At 56.7% G+C, this 9,959-nt stretch overlaps 2 protein-coding genes across 6 annotated transcripts in view; both read right to left on the bottom strand.

Annotated features, from left to right (window-relative positions):
* Positions 1-238: 238 nt before the first annotated feature.
* ECM1 (extracellular matrix protein 1) lies at positions 239-5,671 on the bottom strand. Of its 5 annotated transcripts, XM_006755642.2 has the most exons (12): positions 5,479-5,671; positions 4,296-4,346; positions 4,114-4,215; positions 3,891-3,956; positions 3,692-3,802; positions 3,334-3,393; positions 3,162-3,176; positions 2,713-3,011; positions 2,103-2,477; positions 1,364-1,584; positions 1,112-1,199; positions 239-716 (listed from the first exon to the last, which is right to left on the bottom strand). In XM_006755642.2, exons 1-12 carry the CDS (start codon positions 5,546-5,548, stop codon positions 486-488), a joined length of 1,689 nt encoding a protein of 562 aa, XP_006755705.1. In that variant the 5' UTR covers positions 5,549-5,671; the 3' UTR covers positions 239-485. The 5 variants fall into 5 exon arrangements, with proteins under 5 accessions (XP_006755705.1, XP_015414213.1, XP_015414216.1 ...); XM_015558727.1 differs by having other exon boundaries at positions 2,713-3,176; XM_015558730.1 differs by lacking the exon at positions 2,103-2,477 and having other exon boundaries at positions 2,713-3,176.
* Positions 5,672-6,713: 1,042 nt separating this feature from the next.
* Positions 6,714-9,959, bottom strand: part of TARS2 (threonyl-tRNA synthetase 2, mitochondrial (putative)) — a 13,572-nt gene continuing 10,326 nt past the window's right edge. The window contains exons 14-18 of the mRNA XM_006755641.2: positions 9,117-9,217; positions 8,800-8,901; positions 8,559-8,631; positions 7,882-7,996; positions 6,714-7,074 (exon numbers count right to left, since the gene is read on the bottom strand). Coding sequence (XP_006755704.1) covers positions 6,926-7,074; positions 7,882-7,996; positions 8,559-8,631; positions 8,800-8,901; positions 9,117-9,217 — 540 coding nt within the window. The 3' untranslated portion in view covers positions 6,714-6,925. The remainder of the gene's footprint in view (positions 7,075-7,881; positions 7,997-8,558; positions 8,632-8,799; positions 8,902-9,116; positions 9,218-9,959) is intronic.

Below are 9,959 nucleotides of genomic sequence, written 5' to 3'. Positions count from 1 at the left end.
TGTGCAGGAGGCAGCAGATCAGTGATTCTCTCTCATCATTGCTATTTCTATCTCCTTCTCCCTTCCCCTCCCCCTTTGAAATCAATTAAAAAATGTTTTAAGTGTCAGGCAGGGATGTGGTATTTTGGGGGTGCACCAAGGACATGGAACACATCTTTTTCACTTCTGAATCTTGATAGCCACTTAAAAAGGTGACCATCCTTTTAAAATATGTGAATAAATTCAAGATGACAAATAGTGAAGTTAAGCCATTTATTTATGGTTCCATCACAGCCCGTGGGATGACTTCTGCTCCGTGAGGGCAGGGCAGTGGTCCTCAGGGTTCAGTCACTGAAGAAAACGCCAGCAGCCAGGCTTAGGAGGGTGTGTTTGTATGTGAGACAATGAGGACACCAAATCCCGAGGTGTTTACTGCAATGTGTAGTCAAGGAGGGCGGGGTGGGGTGGGGTTCACCCAATCTGATCCTTCAAGGCTCTGGGGTGACTCACTTTTCCTGGGGCTCAGAGGGGGGGCTGGTATTTGTTTCCTGAGTTGGGTCGTGTTTCCCCTGGCCCTTGGCATCCCCCGAGTCCCCAGCCACTAGAGCCACATTCTTCAGGTAATTAATGTTGAAGCAGTTGGCCTGTTCGTCCCCAGGATCCATTCTACAGCAGAAGGCAGGGTCTCGCCAGAAGTTACGTTGGGGACCACACAGTTCGCTGATGAAAGATGTTTTCTGATGTGTGGGGAGAATAAAGCAGAGACGGTGAGGAGGGGGTTGTGAAAGGTCAGGCATGGATACGTGGGTGCCCAAAGTCGCCCTTCCTTCAGCTTCTGCGCTCCCCCTGGGTCCCAGAGAGAATGCACGTCTGCCTTGCACAGCCTGACTTCCTGTGATGGACAGATGTGCACATCTGCAGACTGGAGCTTCATAGGAATGTAGCAGTGGGGAGCAGGTCAGGTCAGGACAGAGGACTTCTGGAACCAAGAAAAACCTCTCCCCCCCTAGTCCTCATTATTTCTGTGGGCTGCTTTGAGGTCCTAAAAGTAGGGGTAGCCTCCAGGTCTGGCCATCTCCCTCCCCTCCCCTGCATTCCCTTGGAGACTGTGACTCCCTGCACCCACGCTCACCTCCTCCTCGGCACAGCAGGCTTGCTCTGGAAGGGGCAGGTCACAGCAGCGGGCAGTCATGTTTCGGATGAGCCCAGGAATCTGTTTACTATGGTGGGAAAGGGGCAGGGGTCAGGGTCTTCAGGAAACCCCAGGCAATAAAAATGGTGCTTGGAGACCATGATTTTGATCTTGTCAAGAGTGCCCCAGAGGATGTCCCAAAAGGAGATTTGGGGGAAGGGAAGAGAGTTGGGAGGAATTGTAAAGACTTACTGCTTGGAGATAACTCTTTGGTTTCCACAGAGATAGTCCATGAGGTTGGGGGTGACTCGGCTGAGGTCAATGGTCAAGAGATCCCGGTCATAGTTGGGGTAGGGAGCCTTTTGGGCAAAGCATTCATCGCGCTGAGGACTAGGAGGGTACCGGCAACAGGAGTGGTGGTGGGTCTTTATAGCCAGTTCTCGCTCACAGTATCCATCAAGGGAATCCTCCCACTGTTAGCCAGAAAGAGGGAAGTCAAAAGACTGGACACTTGGCCCCTTCTCTCCTCACCCGCCACTTCCCTTGTTGCCCACGCTATAAGGAGAGGGACTCCCAACCCCAGGTGCCAGAAGAGAAGGACAAAGAACCAGAGGGCAAGGAGGCAGCTGTGGATGTGTGAGGTTGGGAGGTGGAAGGTAGAAGCACAGGTGAGGTTCGGAGCTGGCCACGGGAGATGAGCTGGACCGGTAGATGGAGGGGGTTGGGTGAGGCCAGAGCTGGATGGATGCACGGATGGCAGACAGGTACACGTGTGGGACCACGGGTGGACGAGGCTGTGAGTGCAGGTGAAGGCTCAGGACGAACAGACTCAGGTGACGAACACAACGGATGGGCGGACATTCACAAGTGGACGGACGGGTAAACGTGTTCACAGTGGGGAGGCACGTGGAGGGACGGACCAGCGGGATCAGAGGTCAGAGGTGGGCAGGCAGGCAGACGAGCTCTCCGGGGGGCTGGGACGCCCACTTACAGCCTTCCATGCACAGGTGTGGTTATTCCCCCGCCGGCAGCAGCGCTGGAGCTCCCCCTCCAGCCGGGCCAGAGCCTGCAGCTGCCTTTGGAGGCGGTCAGTAGGTGGGAGGTTGCGTGGCACCGAGCGGAAGCGTCTTGCATGGCAGATGTTCTTGATATTGTCCAGTGTAGGCACCCCCGGGGGGAAAGGCAGCTCAAGGCCCATGGATATAACAGGCTGGGGGCTGGGCCGGGCCTGGAGCTGGTAGTGTGGCCGGGGAGCTTCCTCCTCGAAGCAGGAGAACCGAGCCTCCCCCTGCTGTTTGCAGCACCAGTGGGCTCGGGTCTTGACCGAAAACTCGGCCTCACAGTACTGGTTCATTGCGTTCTCCCACTAGAGAAGAAGGGCGGGTCAGCCTAGCAGCCCTCCTCCACATTCCTGTCTTCCTCCCAGGCTCCAGGAAAGGACTCTGGGCAGTGAGGTCGGAAAGCAGCAGAGACTGCCTCCGCTCTCCAACACAGGACCAAGGAGGTTTCTGCACACCCAGGCCTCGGCCTCCAGTCCTTAAAACACACACATACTGCCTGGGGCTTAAAGGACACCCTAGGGCCACCAGCCCGATCCTTACCACAAGTTTTGCACAATCCATGCGCTTTGCATAGTAGTGGCAGCGGCAGCAGCGGGAATATCCAGTCTCCAGCATATTGAGGGTCTCACCCTGGCGACTAAGGTGGGAGTAGCCAGACTGTGGCAGGTCCCAAGGGCCATACACCACGTGTTGACGAGTAGGAAGGCAGATCTGGTCTAGGTTGTCTGGAGAAGGCCGCCCAGGAGGGAAGCCATCCAGCCGCTGGCCCCAGCACCTTTGGGGTTGGCCTGGTTGGCAGTGCTGGCCTGGACTGTGCTTCGAGATGGGAGCTGGCTTTTCTAAAGTCGGGAAAACCAAGTGGGCAGGCGGATCGCGTGGAGGGGCAGAGAAAGGCTGGATGAGTTGGGAGGATTGGAAGAACTTGGGGTTGAGGAGAAAGGATTGAGAGGATTTGAGGGAGGAGAAAGAAAGGAATTTGTGGCTCTTACCTTCAGGCTGAGTAGCTGAAAGGAAAAGAGAACCGAGGCATGAAAGGTGTCACCATTATTGTCCCCCTAAGTCAGGCCTGCTCCCTGCACTGCGTCTCAAGCTCAGGCTCCCTGCACCCCTCTGCAGGGTCCTGACACTAAAGCAGGGGGGCAGGCCAGAGCTGTCACTCACCCTCTCCCTGCTTAGGCGGGCTGTTCTTCTCCTCCTGTGCTGGTAACGGTGGTGCGTCCACTGAGGTGGGAGAAGACGCGTAAGCAAAACTCACATTGGGAAGGCGCTCTCTAAAAGAGGGCACCTGGCCAGTTCCTATTCATAGAGAGGAACTCAGTAGAGAAGCAAGTGAAAATAGTTTCTATTCTTATGCCAGTTGATCTCCTAACTTCATAAAATAGGTATAATTTCCCCAGTGTGACAGATGAAGAAACTAAGGCTTGGAGAGGTGACTTACCCACGTTTACACAGCTAGTCGATGGCAGAGCCCCAAAGCCAGGGGCAGGCGGAAGGGTAAAGAGAAGAGGGAGTCACTTACTTTCCTTCTGTTCAATAGGGGCCTGGGGAGGGGGCACTTCTTCCTGGACAGGGACGACTTTCCCGGGGCCAGTGGGATCCTCTGCCTGGCTTCCCAAGAGAGCGAGGGATCCTGAGGGGGAGGACACAAAGGACAAGGATCAGACTGATGCCAGCAAGAGGACAGTGGGCTGGAGGCGCGGGAACGGGCCAGCACTCACCACTCCTCACAAGGAGCTGGGGAGAGAACAGCTGCTCCTCTTGGTCAAAGGAGGAAAAGGGCTGCACTGCAAAAGGGGAGTGTGTGAGGAGCCCACTCCTTCGAGCCAGGTGAGGAGACAGGGTCAGGCCTGCTCTCCCCTCCCTCCCTGAAGATGTGGTGGGGTGGGGGTGGGGGGGCAGGAAGCCAGACTCGATACCCAGAGGGGCAAGGGGTGGACTTACCTTCACTCTGTCCCTCAAAGTCAGGGTCATACAGAGAGATTTCAGGGTGATCCCTGGGGCGGGCTCGTGTCAGGGGTGGGGAAGGGGGTGCTGCATAGCCAACTAGAGGCGAGAAGGGAGACAGTCAGTGCCTACAGCTCCTACTTGACCCCTAATCCCATGCCCCTCCCCCAAACTCTTACCTTCTTGAAGGTACTGGGGCCCCAACTCCCTCTGACTTGAAGGTTTGAAGCCTGGAGTGAGGAAGGGTGAGTCAGGGGGGTTTTGAGAGGCCCTTCCTGGCTGAGCACGGGGTAGGGAGGCAGGAGAGGTCAGGAGCACAGGAAAGAGGACGAAGACACCAGTAGCCTCCCCATGTCCCCTAATCCACCCCCCCAAACACTCCTGGGCGGGCGTCGCTGGCTCTGAGCAAGCCCGGGATATGACAGCCTCACCCCCTCAGACGCACAGCCTAGGGTCCCCCAATCCCGGGCCTGAGAGAAGGGGACGGATGGGGCCGGGGAGGAAGGCCCTCCTCTCCTGTCAGGGCCACTCCCTCGGGACTTCGGGGCGGCCCTCCCTCCGCCGCTCTGCGGTGGTGCTCCCCGTCTTCAGAGGGCAAGGACCCTCCTGTTCCAGGGCCTCTGACCAGACGCCTGCCCAGAAGTCTAAGCTTCCTTCACCCTTAGCTACGCCCAGGTCCTCCTTAGCTTAGGTGGCGATGGAGGACGGGGCACTGCGATGACTGGGACTGAGGCTGAGCGCCCTCAGCCACAGGGGAAGGAATCGCCTGGCTGACCTGCACTCACGAAGCCTAGGACCCAGGAGGGGCAGCGAGAGGGGCCTTTGCAGACAGAGGAGAGCTGTGCTGCTCCCCACAGCTTCCCCCGGGAGCGTGTCGTCCAGCATCCACGCGGGGCAGGTGTGTGTGCTCGAGGGCAGCTGTGTCCAGTCCCCCGGCACGGGCACCCTTTCAACTCTTCTCCCAACCAGGCAGGGAGGTAGTCCAGACTCTAGGTCAGCAAATTGGTTCGAGCCGCCTGGGGGCCCTCCTTCCACTTCCCACTGCCTAATTGGTCCCACATACACCTCCCTCAGCGAGTCCACCTCCCCACCCCCGCCCCAGTTGGCCTTTGACTCCAAGTTTGCGTTCCTTGGCAGCAATCACTAGGCACAATCTCGAGCCGCAGCAGTCTCTAGCAACCCCTCCTGTGCTCCTGAGCCCTCCCTGGTTCAGGGCTTCAGTCCCAGGCCCACCTTGGGGCTGCCTGACAGCAGGAGCAATCGGAGAATCAACCTGCTGGCGGTGAGCCACCTGGGATGGCTGGCCTCAGGCCCACGCTTGCCAGGACCCCTTCCCAAGGGCTCACTCCAACCCCAACTCACCTCCTTCAGAGGCTAGAGAAGGAACAGCCAAACAGGCCAAGACCAAGGCTGCTCCGAACATGGTGCCCATCCTGGGGCAAGGACTGGCCAGTGGCCACTCAGGAGGTGTCTCCTCAGGTAGATCTGGAGCAGAGGCCGGGCTGCTAGGAACCCGCTCCTCTGGTTGCTGCTCCCGCGGTAGCGCACTCAGGCCGGCCCCTTCCTTTTATATGGTGATGAGGGCACAGCTCCCGCCCTCCTCAGCTTCCTGCGTGACTCAGTCCCAGCTGCTCCCCCTCCGGCAACCACTCCTCCCAAACTCACCCTGAGGCATCCTGAGAGGATTGAGAAGAATGGGGGTAATGAGAGGGGAACATTTTTATTACCCCAAGATGTTTGAACATTTATTTGGTGCCTCAGTTTCTCTGTTTGCGGGTGAAGGGAACTGACAACCTGCTGAATTGGGGTTGGGGACATGGGCACTAAGGAGTTTAGAGTGGGAACAGGACACCTACCCTAGGGGCTCCCTAACCAGTGAGAGGCCTGGGCTGCCCTTTTTATTAATTTTTTTCTTTTGATTTGAGAGAGGGAGGGAGGTATTGTTTTGTTCCACTTGTCTATGCGTTCACTGGTTGATTTTTGTTGCTGTTAATCCTCACCCGAGGATATTTTTCCATTGCTTTTTTTAGAGTGGAAGGGAGAGGGACAGAGAGAAACATCGATGTGAGAGAGAACATGGATTGGTTGCCTCCTGCATGAGCCCCAACCAGGGCCGGGGACCCTGGGACCAAGGTACATGCCCTTGACTGGAATTGAACCCAGGAACCCTTCAGTTTCAGGGTCGACGCTCTATCCGCTGAGCCACACCAGCTAGGACTCATCCATTGATTCTTGTTATGTGTCCTGACCAGGGATTGAACCTGCAACCTTGGCGAACAGGATAACACTCTAACCAACTGAGCTAACTGGCCAGAGCCTGGGTTGTCCCTTAATTTGGGAAACATCCATGTGAGAAACATCAATTGGTTGCCCCCTGCGTGCACCCCAACCAGGGATCGAACCTGCAACCTGGGTATGTGCCCTGACCAGGAATCCAACCCACCGCCTTCTGGTGCCCAGGACGATGCTCCAACCAGCAGAGCACTGGCCAGGCGGGGCCGTCCCTCTTCTCTCTCCCCATCGCCCTGGGACAGGAGAGGGAGGCGAAGTCAAAATCCTTTTATCCCCCATCAGGAGTCAGAGATGACCACACAACCTCAGAGCTTTAGGTTTATTATGCTGTTTCGCTCTCCTCACATGCAAGCAGCTGTGGCTTCCTCCACATCAAATCTCTTTCCAAAGAGTAGATTCGGGCCTCCACACAAGTTCTGAAGGGTCTGGGACTCCGACTCTGTCCGTTAGGTTGGCCCCTCCTGTGTTCGGAGAGGCTGGTGGCTCCTGCAGGTCTGTCACATGACTATGCAAACGCTCAGAAAATTTCCTCGGCATTTGGGACCCGGGTGTTCTGCAGCTCCAGCAGCCGCCCCACAGCCTCTGTCAAGTCCCGTTCTCCAAGCCGACGGTTGTCTCGCGTCCGAACGTTCACTGTTCTGTTGCTCTGCTCTTTCTGGCCAACCACTGCAAGTAGAGGGGGTGGGTATCTCAGGGCAGATGTAACCCACCTGGGGTGTCTCCCTTTGCTATGCAGAAACTGAAGCGATCGAACCTAAATCTTTAGAAAGGGTGAGAACAAAGCCCAGATGTGGTGCGCGGACGATATTTTACTGGTTCTTGCCCTTCAGCTCCCTGCTCGTGCTGAGGAGATAAGAAGCTACTTCAGGCCAGGAGCCCAGGGGTCAGAGATAGTGGGGTCAGCCAGAGCCAGACAAAGATCAGCTGACCCAGGGGAAGTGCGTGTGCACCTGTGTGTGTGAATACAGAGCAAGGGGAGGTGGCAGTGTGGAAGGCTCGGCGAGTCCACGGGGCTGCGGGCAGCTTGCTCCAAGCGCTGGCAGCACGAGTGGGTGTGCAGAACTAGAGAATCAGGTTATCTGGCTTTTATTGAAAAATGAAAAAAGGAACAGGCAGAGCTACACTCGTCTCCATAAGGCCTTTCTCCTCACCCAGGAGGGCTGACTCCATCTAGGTCTAGAATAAACAAAGCTAACTAATTAAGGCCTTATTAACCCTTCCTGTCCCTTTCTCTCTGGCACGCCCTTGGTGAGTTAACCTAACAGACAGCGATGAAGGGTCAGAAGAACACTGTTCTGTGGGTCAGAGGTCGCTGTCGGGTGAAGAAAACTATGGTCCAAATGGCTCAGGCACCCTGAATCCTGGCTCCTGTCCAGCTCAGGAACTGAGCCCCAATTAAGCCAAATATGCAGATGACCGAACTTAATAAAAATGAGGACAGTGTACAGGGCGGGTGCTTGAGCTGTCACTCACCAAACTGAAAATTGTAGTTGGCGAGCTGGGCCCCGCGGACTCTCCGGCTGAGGGTCTGCCTGGAGTCAGCGTCCAGGTCTCCGACCAGCCCCGCCGCCTGCAGGCTCTGCTGGACCTGGGCAGAGGTTTGGTGATAGGAACTTAATTTAATGGAAGGCTGAGGAGTAGAACAGTCTGATACCAAAGCCCCATCTGTTCCCCCTTCCTCTGCCTCAAGGCTCTCGGGGTCTCACAGACACCCCTCCTCACTGTCTCCACACTGAGGCCCTGCCCTCGCCCCGCGGCTTCTGTGTCTGCCTCCTGCTGGAGCCCAGCCTGCAGATTCCCTGGCCTGCCTGCTCTGGCTACACTCTACCCAACCAGCTGCTTGACCCGGGGACAGCCCATAGCCTAACTTCTCTCTAGAAAGCAAAGGAAAAGCAACATTTATCCAACCCCTTTTTGTGCGCTGTTGTCAGCCTTTCATGTAAGCTGGTTTAACTCACACACCTCCACCAGGAGGGACCAGTTTGTTCCTCAGGTGTGGACTTCCCAGCACGCAGGCCAGCAGCCAGCTGAGCCCAGCCCTGTGGTTCCGAGTGCTTGCGCCTCTCCCACCCCAGGTGGTCTCTTCCTAGGCGTTTGCTCAGGTTCCTATTAGTCTTGCTTCAGCCCTGTCCTGGCCCCCAACTCCTCACCTCCCTGGCATAGTCCTCCTGCTCGGTCCCCACTGGGATGACCATCACCTGGAATGGGGACAGCCACAGCGGCCTGGTTGGGAGAGAAGAGGACAAATGAGTCATTCTGGCTCTGACTGTGAGGGTGGCTGCAGCGAGCAGACTGGAGCAGGAAACAGGAGCTGGAGCCTGAAGGGGGCAGGGTCCGGGGCATGCACTGTCATGCCTGACTCAGAACAGAGTCTGGAGTCGGGGGTCTCACCATCTCCCCCCACAGCTCTCCGCCAGCACTCCCAGCATCCTTTCCACAGAACCCAGAACTGCTCGGTGAATGAGGACTGGACGCTCCGGGGCCCCGGCTCGCCTAGAGAGAAAAAGGAAAGTGGATGGAATGGAGGAAGTAGCACAAATTGTGCAATCAGGATCACCTGCCAGTTCTTATAGAAATATCCAGGCTCAGCAGGGGAGGGTGTGGGGGATTGGTTACTTTCAGGGCCAAAGGGAGAAGGGGAAGCTGTTCTCCAGTGATCCCATGGGCAGCCGAGGGAAAAGGGAACTTGTCCGGACAAGGCTCTGTACCCTTTGTACTGGAGGTCAAATCTCAGGGGCAGCTGGAAGTCAAGCTGGATTGTCCCGCACTGATGGGGCCGACCCAGGGCATCGTGGAGGTGCACGTCAATCTGCAGGAGAGAGGGGGGGCCTGGGAGAAACCAGAGCCAGTGCCACCCCCTTTCCACCCACCCCAGGCTGCTCTGAGAGACGGCCGCCCAGCTGTGCCAGACTCTGCTTGACTCAGCGGGGACTCCGGCAGGGACTCAGTGGTGTTATATTAGGGGACACCCACATCCACATGACTGACCCATCCACTCCCTGGCCTCTCAATTCCTCGAGCGCCTCATCTCAGAGACCCTCACCCACACTGTGGCTACAGCCTTGTCCTTGCCCAGAATGGCTGCACCTCTGGAACGGTCCATCCTGCTCTGAGACGTCTCTTGGTTTTCTAGCTTTGACAATTACTCCTGCTAATAGCTCTTCAATGTCTAGGTTCCTTAATGCTTCTTTTTCTTCCAGTTCACAGGTACCCTCCCGCCTGATTCTTCCCTAGGCAGCTGTACCACTCTCCCAGGTTCCCGACGTCATTGTTCCTCTATCACATCCACATGGCAAACTCCCCTGGTGGTACCTCCCCTCCCACCTCCCTGGCTCTTAACAGAACGGCTCAGTGCGACCCACCATGGCACACACCACACAGAAGCAAAACGACGGACGCCATCCATGTCCCTGTTTCAACCTCAGCTGGACCCTTGCTGCTGCCCCAAGTCTGTGGCAGCTTTGACCAGCTGTGTCCTGTTCTCCTCAAGGATTGTCAAGCTTCCCCTTCTGTCTTCAGTGTTCACCTCCCTCACTGAAAACTCCTCTCCC

The sequence above is a fragment of the Myotis davidii genome, unplaced genomic scaffold, assembly GCF_000327345.1.
Source record: "Myotis davidii unplaced genomic scaffold, ASM32734v1 scaffold653, whole genome shotgun sequence".
Taxonomy (NCBI): Eukaryota; Metazoa; Chordata; class Mammalia; order Chiroptera; family Vespertilionidae; genus Myotis; species Myotis davidii.
This window is presented reverse-complemented; position numbering and strand designations above follow the sequence as displayed.

Bases quoted from the DNA above. Each gene is read 5' to 3' on its own strand.
- ECM1 (XM_015558727.1), bottom strand. From the start codon at position 5,548: ATGGGCACCATGTTCGGAGCAGCCTTGGTCTTGGCCTGTTTGGCTGTT. The intron at 4,347-5,478 runs GTGAGTTGGGGT...TCCTCACTCCAG, and splicing joins TTCTCTAGCCTCTGAAGGAG to GCTTCAAACCTTCAAGTCAG. The intron at 3,177-3,333 runs GTGAGTGACAGC...TTTTCCTTTCAG, and splicing joins CCCGCCTAAGCAGGGAGAGG to CTACTCAGCCTGAAGGTAAG.